The sequence below is a fragment of the Hyla sarda genome, chromosome 4 (assembly GCF_029499605.1).
Source record: "Hyla sarda isolate aHylSar1 chromosome 4, aHylSar1.hap1, whole genome shotgun sequence".
NCBI classification, from domain to species: Eukaryota; Metazoa; Chordata; class Amphibia; order Anura; family Hylidae; genus Hyla; species Hyla sarda.
In genome coordinates this window covers 135,437,410-135,452,691 of record NC_079192.1, presented here as the reverse complement: position 1 = coordinate 135,452,691, position 15,282 = coordinate 135,437,410, and the positions used below count along the sequence as shown (strand labels likewise).

Genomic DNA, 15,282 nt, shown 5'->3' with positions numbered 1-15,282 from the left:
CTTTAGACAGACCTTTCTTCCTAAAGTGGTCCATACAAGGTGCCTAGCTGACAGTGTCATATGTACCAAATGGGCTCATAGTGCTACACTGTTCAGGCACTTTCCATTTAAAGGGGTACTCCACCCCTAAACATCTTATGTCTAGGGGTGATGTGTGATCACAGGGGTCCTGCCACTGGGAGCCACCAAAATCTCTCCTGCAGCACCCCGCCACGCCACTCCCATAGACTTGCATTAAAGGAGCGGGGTATGACGTCACGAGGGGGTGGGGCATGACGTCACGATCCTCTGACCCCTGCATTGCCAGTCATCAGGCACGGAGCGGAGCTCGCTCCGTGCACCAGATGACAGAGGTGCTGCAGGAGAGATCGCGGGGGTTCCCAGCAGTGGGACCCCCGTGATCAGACATCTTGTCCCCTATCCTTTGGATAGGGGATAAGATGTCTAGGGGCGGAGTACCACTTTAAGTCAACATGGATTACCACACTGCATTAAACAGCTAGCTCAGCTGCCTTTAACTATCTGACCACACCCAGCTGCTGCAAGAAGGCTGGACCAGGCTAGGGGGCTTCAAACTTGAGATAGGTGCAGGTCCTAGAGATGAGACCCCCATCTGTCAGACATATATATCATATCCAGTGGAAAAGTCCTCAAGTTCCTAGATGGGAATATGCTTTTAAGGGTTATTTATGAAAGTATTTAGCCCACTATGTAACAATGCAGCTTAAAAGAATATCATTTTCATCATCCTTTGGGAAAACGAATGACTAATTTTATAACTATTGGCATACTCACATTTAGATGTTCTGAAGTTATATACATTAATTCTTCACTATTGACATGAAGCCTCTCATATAGGATAGTGTCTGCACCTTTGCAGTAAAGTTTAATTTGTCCTTCTGGATTTCGCACTGGTGAAAAATAACACATTTGTTAAATAATTATAAATAACTAAATGTAAATGTGACAAGTACTGTATATAACTACTGTAAAACGCAACAATGGTGGAGAGCAGAACTCCTGTGTTCAGTATCTAGTGACAGGTGCCAGCAACTTAGGTCCTGATTTAGGATGTAATGTAAAAAAAAACAAAAAAAACTTTACTATATCTTTTTTTTTTTTATAAATAAAAAAGACATGGAAAAATACGTTGATATGTACCCACTAAAGAGAATGTATTAGCAGAACTTTACATATTTAAATCACATTTAAAGAAAATTTTATTTAGGCTGATCTATTTTTTCACTATCTATTAGAAAAAAAGTAACATTTTACAGCTTTCACTCTGGCCACTGGACCACTAACAACTTCCTCTTTTCAGTTCCTCAGTTTTCAGCTGTGTTGCGCTGGTTATCAGAATCAACTTCTTATCACTGTAGGGGAGATTACAATGAAAGCTCTATTATATTACTAAAGCCTCATTCCATGACCACATTAGGCCCCTTTCACATTAAGATTGTCACACGGTAGTGTGATGGCCGTCGGGGAGAATAGCGGGAGAAAAAAAAATACTGCTTGCGACATCTTTTTCTCCCGCTACTCCCACTGAAAAAAATGGCACCCGACGGACCCCATTGACTATAATGTGGTCCATCGGGACTCGCTTTTACCCGTTGCACCTTGTCAAAAAAAATTAATAAAAGGGAGTATGACGGACGTTCTTGACGGGGTGCAACAGTACTGTGAATGATGCCTACAGATAAGATTTTCTTTTTAAAACATAGTGGGTATTTATACGAGTCCCCAAAGGCAGCACACATATCCCTTCTGTGCTGCTGTAGGGGACGATGAGGAAACACCAAATATAGACGTGAAAGAAAATTGCTAATTTGATAGCTCATAGTAAAAGACCAAAAAAATATTGGACCGAGTTATCCAAATATTGCACCAATACCCTAGGTGCAGAAGCTAAAGAGTAATGAAGGTAAAAGGATTTGGAGCTCTAGGTCTAGAAAAATATGGACAGTGATAGGTTTAAAACTAATTTATTATAAGAAAATTATGTATAAATATATGCATATAAACAGTCCACCCACAGGGTCCTTGTGGGTGAATTAACAGAATGAATGCAAAAATAGTGACAGCGTAGGAAATAAAAAAGTAATAATCAGCTACTGCTAGCTTTTTGACAGTCAGTGTATCTAATAAATGCCAACTACAGTCCCCCCATACAGGGCTGGAGCCACCTATAGGTAAGATAGGCCATCGCCTAGAGTGCCCTCTTTCTGGGGGTGCCGCTCCGTCCCTGCAAGAAAGTTTACAGGGACTGTGCTGGTGGAGGAGCGCAGCGGCAGCATTACTTCAACCAGAGACACCACCACCCTCCACCCATACTGGTAGAAGAGCGCTCCTCACTCACCAAGGTGGCCAGGTCCTGCTTCCTGACAATTCCCCCCCCCCCCCCCCACACTGTTAATGTTGCACAGCGCACACCCTTCCCCCTCAAGCCCCCACACAGTGCGGACAGCCCCCTATCCCAGAGCTCCCTGCGCACCACACACCCCCTACAGTTAATGTTGCAGAGCTCCCCGTGCACCCCCTCTCCATGCAGCCCCCCCCACAGTGCCGCCAGCCCCCTATCCCACAGCTCACCGGGCACCGATTCCGCCCAAGTTGCAAGGAGCCGAAAACCCTGCCGGATTATCAGAATTCTGAACGAGCAGATAACACCAATATTACACCAAGCGCTTTCACAACTAGAATCAGTGTTCCACTCTTACCATTAGGGCCCAATGGTAAATGTCTATATGAGTAGTGCTATATTCTTTTAATTTTATTTTCATGCATGTTTTTATCTATGATTAATGGTCTAATAACTGTAAAATAAATTTAGCATTTTTTTTTCAAACAAACTGTCTCCCATTATTCTATTGTGTACCATCTGGTATGGTGAGATCCTTGAGGTGTGGTTAAAATAATTTATTACATGATTTTAGTACGTACGTAGTCTTGGAGCTAAATGGCTAAGTTGGGAGATTTTAGAAACTAGTTGAAATTGACAGTATCTATCAACACAATAATAGTATAATCTCCCAATAAATTAATTAATGTAAGAAAAAGGGGAAGTGGCTTAAAACTTAACTTTTAATGTTTATGCAGCTAAGACACATATATAATAAGTGCAGAAATACTAATAATTGGCCAGGAATATTGATGATAATTCCGGTGCCCAAAATTATGACACAAAGATACACACAGTTAAGATACAGGTCAAAACTCTCTATATTCAAACCACACAATGGGGGGGGGGGGGGATTCATCAATCTATATAGAGTCATTTTAGGTGTATTTTCTTGCGCAAAATCTTGCGCAAGGATATTTCCTGCATTCTTTTTGTGCGTCTTTTTTGGTGGAACTTTTTCTAAAGATGTCACCTTTCAGGTGTACCATAGAGCCGTTTTTCCTGTAGACATGAATTTATTAACTGCGTCTATTCTAGTCTGCCTTATATTTTTTTTCAAGAGCTGAGATGGGCTGGATTCTATTACTGCACATGATTCACAGAGACCCGTGCGCAAGTTTAGTAAATTTTGCGCAGCTAAATGACAAATACACACAGTAGAAAGGGGTAGATCATAATATGAGACCACCGATACAGTTGTAGTCTCAGACAGTCATGTAGCTCAATGGAGTCAAAAGAAATAATATTCAGGGTATTCAGGTACATCCGGTTGTTCCTGCAAATTAAAACAGATATACAGTACACTATCAACCCGGGGTCATTGCTTGGAGTAATGCCTGTTGAAAGAAAGGACGGCTCACTTACATGTCCGGCGTCCTTGCTGTGTCTCCATGTGCGCGCCCGCAGTGGCGGGGAGCCGTGCAGTACTTGCGGCTGCCAACGCACATGTGGGAGCAGAACGGCGTCTGTCGTCATATCCGCTTATGTCTCGCAGACACTGTCTCAACCAACCCAGACGCAAGGGGCAGGAGGCGGGTGTGCTCACAGGGAATCCCAGCACCTGCAGCACCAGCGCGGTCAGTTAACTCCCACTGTCCCGGAGCGTATGTTCTGTTAATGCATAGTTGCATCTAAAGAGAACTTGGCTTTAATTGGATTAAGTCTATTGTATTCCATGATGTTTGCTAAGGAGAGTATATGCCTTGGGATGATTTTGAACAGTAAATACCAAGTACAGTGTGGATCACATTTCATCCTTGGGATCTAGCATAGGGTATGTGAATGATCGGTGAGGGTGTAATGTTACTCCTCATCGATCACAGATGAGGAGATCCTCCAGGCTAGCTAATCAGGGCAGACAAAGGAGAGGGATAGTAGGGACATATTGATTACCATAAAGGGGATAATGAGAGCTGGCTTCAAAAAGGTGATCACACTAAGGGGAGTGGAGTGGTCTTATGGGGAGAGTGGGGGTAAAGATAACAGGGGCCTAATGAGCCTGTAGTCCACCCTAGATAGACCCTATGCCTGGGCGGGGTGGCCGCCCTAAAAAGGGCGGTCCTGCACGGGAACCTAACCTAGACATCCCTAGGATTCCCTCGCTAGAGGGTGAGCTAACTACCTTTCAGCGTGACCGTATCAAGTTGGTATATCCATCTAGCCTCGTGTTGTAGCAAGACTCTACCCATGTCCCCCCCCGCGTAAAGAGGGCTTAATCTGTCTAACGCCTAAGAACCAGATCTGTCTCGTGTCTCCTCCATGATGCTCATTCATGTGCCGTGCCACTGCCGTCTCCCATTGATTCCGTATGTCCCCTATGTCACGGCCACATAGACGACTGCCTTTGAGCTACAGTTTATACATCCCTTTATGTTGTATCTGGGTGCAGGTGGGATCCGTTCTATGCTCTTGGTCTTTCTCATATAAGTACATTCACGGCAGTGGCCACAGCTGTATGAGCCTGTGGTTCTGTTCTCCTCCAGCCAAGTTCCACACGTGTATGAAGCTAGGAGGTTGTCACGATTCGGCAGGCTGGAGGTGGATCCTCTGTGCCAGAGAGGGATTGGCATGGACCGTGTCAGTGGACCGGTTCTAAGTTGCTACTGGTATTCACCAGAGCCCGCCGCAAAGCGGGATGGTCTTGCAGCGGCGGTAGCAACCAGGTCGTATCCACTGGCAACGGCTCAACCTCTCTGACTGCTGAGATAAGCGCGGTACAAGGGAGTAGACAAGAGCAAGGTCAGACGTAGCAGAAGGTCGGGACAGGCGGCAAGGTTCGTAGTCAATGGTGGAATAGCAGGAGGTTTGGAACACAGTATGGGTAACACAGTAAAGCTTTCTCAAGGCACAAGGCAACAAGATCCGGCAAGGGAGTGCAGGGGAAGTGAGGTATAAGTAGGCAAGGAACAGGTGCAAGCAAATCAGGGTGATTGGGCCAGGCACCATCATTGGTGCACTGGCCCTTTAAATCTCAGAGCGCTGGCGCGCGCGCGCCCTAGAGAGCGGAGCCGCGCGCGCCAGAGCATGACAGCCGGGGACCGGGACAGGTAAGTGACCTGGGGTGCGATTCGCGGGCGGGCGCGTCCCGCTATGCGAATCGCATCCCCGCCGGCCATGTCAGCGCAGCGCTCCCGGTCAGCGGGTCTGACCGGGGCGCTGCAGGGAGAGAAACGCCGCGAGCGCTTCGGGGAGGAGCAGGGACCCGGAGCGCTCGGCGTAACAGTACCCCCCCCTTAGGTCTCCCCCTCTTTTTGTCGGGATATCGCTCCACCTGGGACGAGGACATTGGGAGCGATTGTAGAGTCTCCTTCTGGGGGACAGTGAAGTCCTGGGTATACTCATGAATGGCAGACCGGTCAGAAGGAGTGGGAATGAGGGGGGGGGGGGGCAGAGGGTGAGGCTTGGCACGGAGCAGAGTGTCACCAGGACGGGGACTATGAGGAGGCACGGCACAGTCCTGACAGGCCTTGGGGAGAGCAGGCACAGGAGGAGACACTGAGGACCGACAGACGGGGCTGGGAGCTGACGTGAGGCACTCCTTGCGGCAAGCAGGACCCCAATTCTTGATCTCCCCGGTGGTCCAGTCAAGGGTGGGAGAATGGTGCTGGAGCCATGGCAAACCGAGGAGGATTTCAGAGGTACAGCCGGGCAAGACCAAAAATTCAATTTCCTCGAGATGCGGTCCAATGTTCATAAGCAGGGGCACTGTGCGATAACGCACAGTGCAGTGCAGCTTGACCCCGTTGACCGAAGAAATGTAGAGCGGCTTGATGAGACGGGTCACCGGGATGCAGTACCTATCAAGCAAAGAGGCCAGAATAAAATTTCCAGAAGATCCAGAGTCAAAGACGGCCACAGCAGAGAAGGAGGAGTTGGCAGAAGGAGAAATCCGTACGGGCAAAGAGAGAGATGGAGAAGCAGACTCCGTACCCAGAGACGCCAGGCCCACATGAGCAGGTTGCGTACGTGCATTTTCCAGACGTGGAGGACGAATAGGGCAATCCAACAAGAAATGTTCTGTACTAGCGCAGTACAGACATAGATTTTTATCCCTACGGCGAGACCTCTCTTCAATAGTGAGGCGAGACCGATCTACTTGCATAGGCTCCTCGGCGGGAGGCACAGGGGTAGATTGCAAGGGATACCGTGAGAGAGGTGCCCAGGGATTAAGGTATTTTTCCTGGCGGAGTTCCTGGTGTCTTTCCGAAAAACGCATGTCAATGCGGGTGGCCAAATGGATAAGTTCATGCAGGTTGGCAGGAATCTCTCGTGCGGCCAGCACATCTTTGATGTTACTGGATAGGCCTTTTTTAAAGGTCGCGCAGAGAGCCTCGTTGTTCCAAGATAATTCGGAAGCGAGAGTACGAAATCGGATAGCGTACTCGCCTACTGAAGAATTACCCTGGACCAGGTTCAGCAGGGCAGTCTCGGCAGAAGAAGCTCGGGCTGGTTCCTCGAAGACACTGCGAACCTCAGAGAAGAAGGAGTGTACAGTGGCGGTGACAGGGTCATCGCAGTCCCAGAGCGGTGTGGCCCAAGCCAAAGCCTTCCCAGACAGGAGACTAACCACGAAAGCCACCTTCGACCGTTCTGTAGGAAATTGGTCCGACAACATCTCCAAATGTAGGGAACATTGTGACAGGAAACCTCGGCAGAGTTTAGAGTCCCCATCAAATTTGTCCGGCAGAGACAAGCGGAGGTTAGGAGCGGCCACTCGCTGCGGAAGAGGTGCAGGAGCTGGCGGAGGAGATGGTTGCTGCTGTTGTAGCTGTGACTGAAGCTGCTGTAGCTGTGACTGAAGCTGCTGTAGCTGTGACTGAAGTTGCTGAGTCATGGTGGTCAAGTACGACAGCTGGTGATCTTGTTGGGCGATCTGTCGGGATTGCTGGGCGACCAGCGTGGTGAGGTCAGCGACGACTGGTAGCGGGACCTCAGCGGGATCCATGGCCGGATCTACTGTCACGATTCGGCAGGCTGGAGGTGGATCCTCTGTGCCAGAGAGGGATTGGCGTGGACCGTGTCAGTGGACCGGTTCTAAGTTGCTACTGGTATTCACCAGAGCCCGCCGCAAAGCGGGATGGTCTTGCAGCGGCGGTAGCAACCAGGTCGTATCCACTGGCAACGGCTCAACCTCTCTGACTGCTGAGATAAGCGCAGTACAAGGGAGTAGACAAGAGCAAGGTCAGACGTAGCAGAAGGTCGGGACAGGCGGCAAGGTTCGTAGTCAATGGTGGAATAGCAGGAGGTTTGGAACACAGTATGGGTAACACAGTAAAGCTTTCTCAAGGCACAAGGCAACAAGATCCGGCAAGGGAGTGCAGGGGAAGTGAGGTATAAGTAGGCAAGGAACAGGTGCAAGCAAATCAGGGTGATTGGGCCAGGCACCATCATTGGTGCACTGGCCCTTTAAATCTCAGAGCGCTGGCGCGCGCGCGCCCTAGAGAGCGGAGCCGCGCGCGCCAGAGCATGACAGCCGGGGACCGGAACAGGTAAGTGACCTGGGGTGCGATTGGCGGGCGGGCGCGTCCCGCTATGCTAATCGCATCCCCGCCGGCCATGTCAGTGCAGCGCTCCCGGTCAGCGGGTCTGACCGGGGCGCTGCAGGGAGAGAAACGCCGCGAGCGCTTCGGGGAGGAGCAGGGACCCGGAGCGCTCGGCGTAACAGAGGTGGCTACTCATAACTCTATCCCCGATACTCCTCCCTTTTCTGTATGTAACTCAGGGATAGTCCCCAACTAGGGGGCCCAGATCCTTATCCATTTAGAGGACACTCCAGTATCTCTGGAGTATCTGCCTGACCGGGCCCGACATATTGTCAAACGTCCCTATTACCCTACACTGCATTGGTCCAGTGTTATGTTGTTTGGGTGTTAGGAGATTACTCCTTGGGATGGATCGGGCATTCTTAAAGGCTAGAATAAGAACCCGATCGGGGTAACCTCTCTCCTTGAATCTTGTCCTGAGGTCACCAGCCTGGGCAACAAAGGTCTCCTCCCTTGAACAGTTTCTCCTGAGGCGTAAATATTGCCCTTTGGGGATCCCCTTTTTGAGGGGCCCAGGGTGACAACTTTCCCACCTCAGGAGACTATTCGTGGATGTAGGCTTTCTGAATACATTCGTGGCAAGACCTCCCTGTCCATCCTTGAAGATGGTAACATCAAGGAAGTCCAGGGTTCTCTCATTCATAGTAAATGTAAACTTCAGACCTATTTCACTTATATTAATAGAGAGCATAAATTCCCTAAAGTCTTCAGATGTTTCTGTCCACAGTACGAAGACATCGTCTATTTAACGTGTCCAAAGGGGGACCATGTCACTGAACCTCTCTCTCTCATCGACAAATGCCACCATAGATTCCCACCAGCCAAGATAGAAGTTTGCATATGTAGGTGCACAGGGACTGGCCATGGCAATCCCTTTTCGCTGGTGGTAGCGTCCGTCGAAGAGAAAATAGTTATGTTTGAGTATAAACTCAAGGAGGTTCAGGACAAAGATGTTATGATTCTGCATATAGGTCCCCCTTGTGGACAGGTAGTATGAAACAGCTCTCAGCCCCTTTGTGTGCAGGATAGACAAGTTAAGTGCTTCCACATCTATCCCGCACAGTAGCGTACTGTCATCAATTTCAATGCCATCCAAACTGGACAACAAGTCCATGGTGTCTCTAGTATAGGACGACAATGAAGTGACAAATTGTCTGAGCACCCTATCTACATACACCCCCACGTTATGTGTGATGCTACCAATGCCCGACACAATGGGGCCCCCCTTCAAAGGGGTTAGCCCCTTGTATATTTTGGGCAATGCATAGAATGTGGGGGTGATTAGTGTCACTGGGTTAAGGAACTCAAACTCTTTGTCACTGATGAGTTTTTCGGTCCTCGCATTATCACGGATTGTTACGAGTGTTTGTTTATAGGCACTCGTGGAGTCAGATGACAAAGTCTCATAAGAGTGCCTATCCCGTAAAATCCTGTAACACATATCCTTGTATTGTTCACGACCCATAACGACAATGTCCCCCCCCTTATCAGAGGGTTTTATGACCCAATTGTTGTTACTCTCCAGCTCTTTAATGGCTAGTCTCTCTAGATGTGATAGATTGTCTCTCACAGTGCTAAAATGGTTTGATAGCTCTCTGAGATCCCTAGTGACTAGTTGTCGGAATACTTCAATACATGACAGTTCGCTAATAGGGGGTAATGCTTTGATTTTAGGTCTGTGAAAGGGCCTTCACCTCTATCCCTTTCATTTGTATCCAGAAGCTCTGTAAGGTCCCTCAAAACAGGCATGTCGTCTGTACCAATTCCTATGTCCTGGCATCTCCTTCGTTCCTGTTCTTTATAAAACTTATTCCACCCTAACTTGCGTGTGAACAAGTTAATATGCTTAGTCCACATGAAGGAATCATATTTGACCATAGGAATGAAGGAGATACCTTTACTCAAAACTTGTGTCTGGGTATTGGTGAGTGGAGTCTCAGTCAGATCTATAATTTGTGAGGTGTTAGTGGAAGAATTGTTCATATCTTTCCCCGACCCACAGTCGGTAGAAGGAGGTAGGGATTCTCCCCATCTAAAAAAGATTGGGGAGCAGATGTTGATGCAAAGATAGATGAGGAGTAGCCTGGTGGTATATTTCCACATGTTTGTTTTTGTCCCTGGTTCCTCACCGTGGCCCTTGATCTACCTCTCCAGGCTACTCCTCATCTATCTCTGCATCAACATCTGCCCCCCAATATTTTTTAGATGGGGAGAATCCCTACCTCCTTCGACTGACTGTGGGTCGAGGAAAGATATGAACAATTCTTCCACTAACACCTCACAAATTATAGATCTGACTGAGACTCCACTCACCAATACCCAAATACAAGTTTTGAGTAAAGGTCTCTCATTCGTTTCTACTGTCAAATATGATTCCTTCACGTGGACTAAGGATATTAACTTCTTCACACGCAAGTTAGGGTGGCATAGGTTTTATAAAGAGCAGGAATGAATGTGGCCGAGTGCTCGTGCAATTTAAGATAAGCAGGCAAAACCATTCGTGAGCTACATAAACAAGTACTCGAACAAATAGGGGACATACGGAATCAACGGGACATGGCAGTGGCACGGCACATGAATAAGCATCATGGAGGAGACACGAGACAGATCTGGTTCATAGGCGTTGAACAGATTAAGCACTCTATACGCGGGGGGACATGGATAGAGTCTTGCTACAACACGAGGCTAGATGGATATACCAACTTGATATGGTCACACCGAAAGGTATGAATGAGCATCTGTGCTTTACTAGTTTTTTGTGACACCCAAGGGGGATCTATCGAGGGTGTTGGCCAGGTAGATAGTGGGGGCTGTAGCAAGCCCTGGAGTTAGCTCACCCTCTATAGAGGGAATCCTAGGGATGTCTAGGTTAGGTTCCCGCGCGGGACCGCCCTTTTAGGGCGGCCACCCTGCCCAAGCATAGGGTCTATCTAGGGTGTTCTACAGGCTCATTAGGGCCCTTTTATCTTTACCCCCACTCTCCCCATAGGGCCACTCCACTCCCCTTGGTGTGATCAACTCTCATTATCCCCTTTATGGTAATCTATATGTCCCTACTGATCTCTCCTTTGTCTGCCCTGATTAGCTAGCCTGGAGGATCTCCTCATCTGTGATCGATGAGGGGTAACATTACACCCTCACCGATCATTCACATACCCTATGCTGGATCCCAAGGATGAAATGTGATCCACATTGTGCTTGGTATTTACGGTTGAAAATCATCCCAAGGCATATACTCTCCTTAGCAAACATCATGGAATACAATAGACTTTAGAAAATTAAAACCAAGTTCTCTTTAGATGCGACTATGCATTAAAAGAAAATACGCTCCGGGACAGTGGGAGTTAACTAACCGCGGTGGTGCTGCAGGAGCTGGGATTCCATGTGAGCACACCCGCCTCCTGACTCATGCGTCCGGGTTGGTTGAGACAGTGTCCGCGCGACGCCGCCCACCGCTGCCGGAAGCGGATATGACGACAGACGCCGTCCTGCTCTCACATGTGCGCTGGCAGCCGCAAGTTCTGCACGGCTCCCCGCCACTGCGGGCGCGCACATGGAAACACAGCAAGGACACCGGACATGTAAGTGAGCCGTCCTTTCTTTCAAAAGGCATTACTCCCAGCAATGACCTCGGGCTGATAGTGTACTGTATATCTGTTTTAATTTGCAGGAACCACTGGACGTACCTGAATACCCTGAATATTATTTCTTTTGACTCCATTAAGCTACATGACTGTCTATGAGACCACAACTGTATCGGTGGTCTCATATTATGATCTGCCTCTTTTCATGACATCTATTAATGAAATTTGGTGGATGTGTACAAGTGCACAGAACTGTAGATAGCCCCTGATGAGGTCACCTTAGTTGACTGAAACGCATTGGGCAGGGCATTGTACATACTATACCATACTGACCCAGGATGTATAATGATGGTGTGAATAGGGTCAATGTGTGGTTTGAATATATACAGTTTTGACCTGTATCTTAAAGAGTACCTGTCATCATCTAAACTTTCCCTGATCCCCCTTCCCATCTGTCCCCTTCTCTAACTATGCCTATCCCTGTGTTTATTGAGGTTTAAAACGCTTTGGAAATACCTTTTTTTATCCCTCTTCATTAGCTCAGGAACACTGTCTTTCTGAGGGGTGGAAGGAGGCGGGTCCTGACAGGCATGATGTCACATGAAGCCTGGCTGGGGCTCTGCTTCTGCCAGTCTTCCTGTATGCTGCTCTCCCTCTGCAGCAGTGTTTCCCAACCAGGGCACCTCCAGCTGTTGCAAAACTACAACTCCCAGCATGCCCAGACAGCGCACAGAGCAGGGAGTGCAGTGAGATAATACAATGTATAAGATAACATGTGGTGAGGGGAAGGGAGAACACAGAGCAGGGGGGAGGGGGAGGTGACTGGCCTCTGTTATATGAGAGGCATGTGCAGGCTTATAGCTCACAGTACTAAACTTCCGGTGGAAGGACCAGAGCCCTTCAGCATTAGTCCTAAAAGCTGTACACTTACTATGAAAAGCATAGGATGCTGCTTGCAGACCAGGCATAGAAGAGTGACCCCTAGTGGCCAAAAGTATAAAATGAAAAAACTGGTATAAATATTAATATTTTTTAATGAAGATATATTACAATATCTCTTCATTAATGATTATGAACAACATATTAAAAGTTTTTGTTGATGAGAAGTACTCTTTAACTGTGTGTATCTTTGCGTCATAATTTTGGGCACCGGGATTATCATCAATATCCCTGGCCAATTATCAGTATTTCTGCACTTATTATATATGTGTCTTAGCTGCATAAACATTAAAAGTTAAGTTTTAAGCCACTCCCCCCTTTCCTTACATATGTTGTGAGATTACCATAATACTGTGGCTAGCTTTTGTGAACTGGTATTTCCTGTTTGAGTTTTCTACTTTTGCTTACAAATCCCATAATTCAATTTTCCTCCCTTCCACATATGCGCCACCCCACCCATTGAAACACAAATGAGCTGCATCCATTCAAAAGACCTGTGGTTTTCCATCAGGGTGCCTACAGTTGTTGCATTAGTTGCAGATTGATCTCTATCACACCAAGCGATCACTCCACCCACTGAAGCAGACAGTAATTTTGTATGTTGTTAAACATAAATATTGGGGTGAAAATCACATAAGAATTGTGAGAAAACCGCCACACAGGTACAGACAGTATATCATGAACTACACTAACTTTACAGCCTCTGTAGCATAGTCAAATAAAAAAAAATTCTGGAATACCCCTTTAGGACGCAGGGTGTATCCATACACCCCGTTTTAAAGTCCTTAAGGACTGAGGGCGTATGGATACGCCCGTGGGAATTCCAGTCCCCGCTGCTCCCGGGCGGGGACCGGACCGGGGTGGCTGCTGATATCTATCAGCGGGCACCCCGTGCAAACCCCTGGGGGGGTCCCCGAGACCCCCCCATGTCGTCAATTCAGACCAACGATTTGCGGCTTTTCCGGGACAATCGGGTCTCTGGTGACCTAGTGACCCGGAAAAAGGGTGAATGGGGCCCCATTCACCCTTACCCAGCAGGAGTGAGGTGGCACAGGTGCCGCCTCATGATCACGTGATTGATCGGTCGGAACGACCAATCAATCACGACCCTGCTGGGCGGCGATCGGGGCGGCGAAGATGGCGCAGATCGGCGCTGAAGGGGGTCTCCTACCTTGCACCGGTCCTGCGTGGTCCCCTCGGGATTGGTGGCGGCGAAAGGAGCAGCAGGATCGGCGGCAGCAGCGGTGGCGTCCCAGCGGAAGGCTCCAGCAGGAGGTGAGGCCTGATCACTTCCTGCTGTTGCTTAGCAACAAATTGCAGCATGCATAGGCAAAGGGCATGCTGGGAGTTGTAGTTTTGAAACAGCTGGAGGCACTTTTTTTCTATGAAAAAGTGTGCAGCCAGCTGTTGCAAAACTACAACTCCCAGCATGCAGAGACTACCAAAGGGCATGCTGTGAGTTGTAGCAGTGTGCATCCAGCTGTTGCAAAACTACAACTCCCAGCATGCCCTTCGGCTGTCAATGCATGCTGATTGTTGCAGTTTTGCAACAGCTGGACACACATTGGTTGTGAAACTGAGTTTGTTAGCTAACTCAGTGTCTTGCAACCAGTGTGCCTCCAGCAAAAATACAATTCCAAGCATGCACTGAGAGACTGTACATGCTGGGAGTTCTAGTTTTGCAACAGCTGGAGGCACACTGGTTGCGAAACACTGAGTTAAGTAACAAACTCTGTGTTTTGCAACCAATGTGCCTCCATCTGTTTCATAACTACAACTCCCAGCATGTATGGTCTGTCAGTGCATGCTGGGAGTTGTGGTTTTGCAACAGCTGGAGGTTTGTCCCCCCCCCCCCCCCCACCATGTGTATGTACAGGGTACATTCACACGGGCGTGTTTAAAGCAAGTTCTGCTGCAAGTTTGAGATGCGGCAAATTTTCCGCCGCAGCGAGAAACTCCCAGCAAGAAACTCATTGTAAACCTGTGCCCGTATGAATGTATCCTAAAAACACTACACTAACACATAATAAAGGGTAAAACACTACATATACACTAGGGATCGACCGATATCGTTTTTTTAGGGCCGATACCGATAATCGGTGCAGGTTAGGGCCGATAGCCGATAACTTATACCGATATTCCGGTATAAGTTATCGGCTATTTAACCCCCTGCGACACCGCTGCAGATCATTGATTTAAAGCGGGCGCTTTAAATCAATGATCTGCAGTGGCTTTTGCGGGGCCATAGGCCGCCGCCGCCACCCGCTTCTCTCCCCCTACCTGTCAGGGTGGTCCGGGCCATCCATTCTTCCTTCCTGTAGTGTCCGGGGGCGTTCCGGGTGGAGGGTGAACCGGTCCGGACTGTCCTTCTTCTCCGGCGGTCATCTTCTCCACTCTGGGCAGGCTCCGGCCTAGTACGCTGCATAGACGCCGCTGCGCAGTGACGCCCGTGCGCAGCGACGCACCTGACGTCACGGCGTCTATGCAGTGTACTAGGCCGGAGCCTGCCCGGAGTGGAGAAGATGACCGCCAGAGAAGAAGGACAGCCCGGACCGGTTCACTCTTCACCCGGAACGCCCCCGGACACTACAGGAAGGATGGATGGCCCGGACCACCCCCATTACGGGTAAGTTTAATTTTTTTATTGACTCGGAGGGTTGGGGAGGGGCCAGACCGGTATAGCGGTATGGGCAAAAATCCATACCGGTTTACCACCCAGCATCACGGTGGGGGGTGCGACGCGGTGCGGTGGGTCGGGGGGTGGCGCGGCGAGTCGGGGGGGTGGCGGTCGCGGTGCGGTGGGGGCGGTGCGGGG

At 48.9% G+C, this 15,282-nt stretch overlaps 1 protein-coding gene across 6 annotated transcripts in view; it reads right to left on the bottom strand.

The window, feature by feature from the left end:
- The window catches only part of ATP8B4 (ATPase phospholipid transporting 8B4 (putative)), a 517,140-nt gene that overhangs the window by 108,647 nt on the left and 393,211 nt on the right, over positions 1 to 15,282 (bottom strand). For all 6 annotated transcript variants that reach the window (XM_056572217.1, XM_056572215.1, XM_056572212.1 and 3 more), the window contains one exon: positions 796 to 911. In XM_056572217.1, the coding sequence (XP_056428192.1) occupies positions 796 to 911 (116 nt within the window). The remainder of the gene's footprint in view (positions 1 to 795; positions 912 to 15,282) is intronic.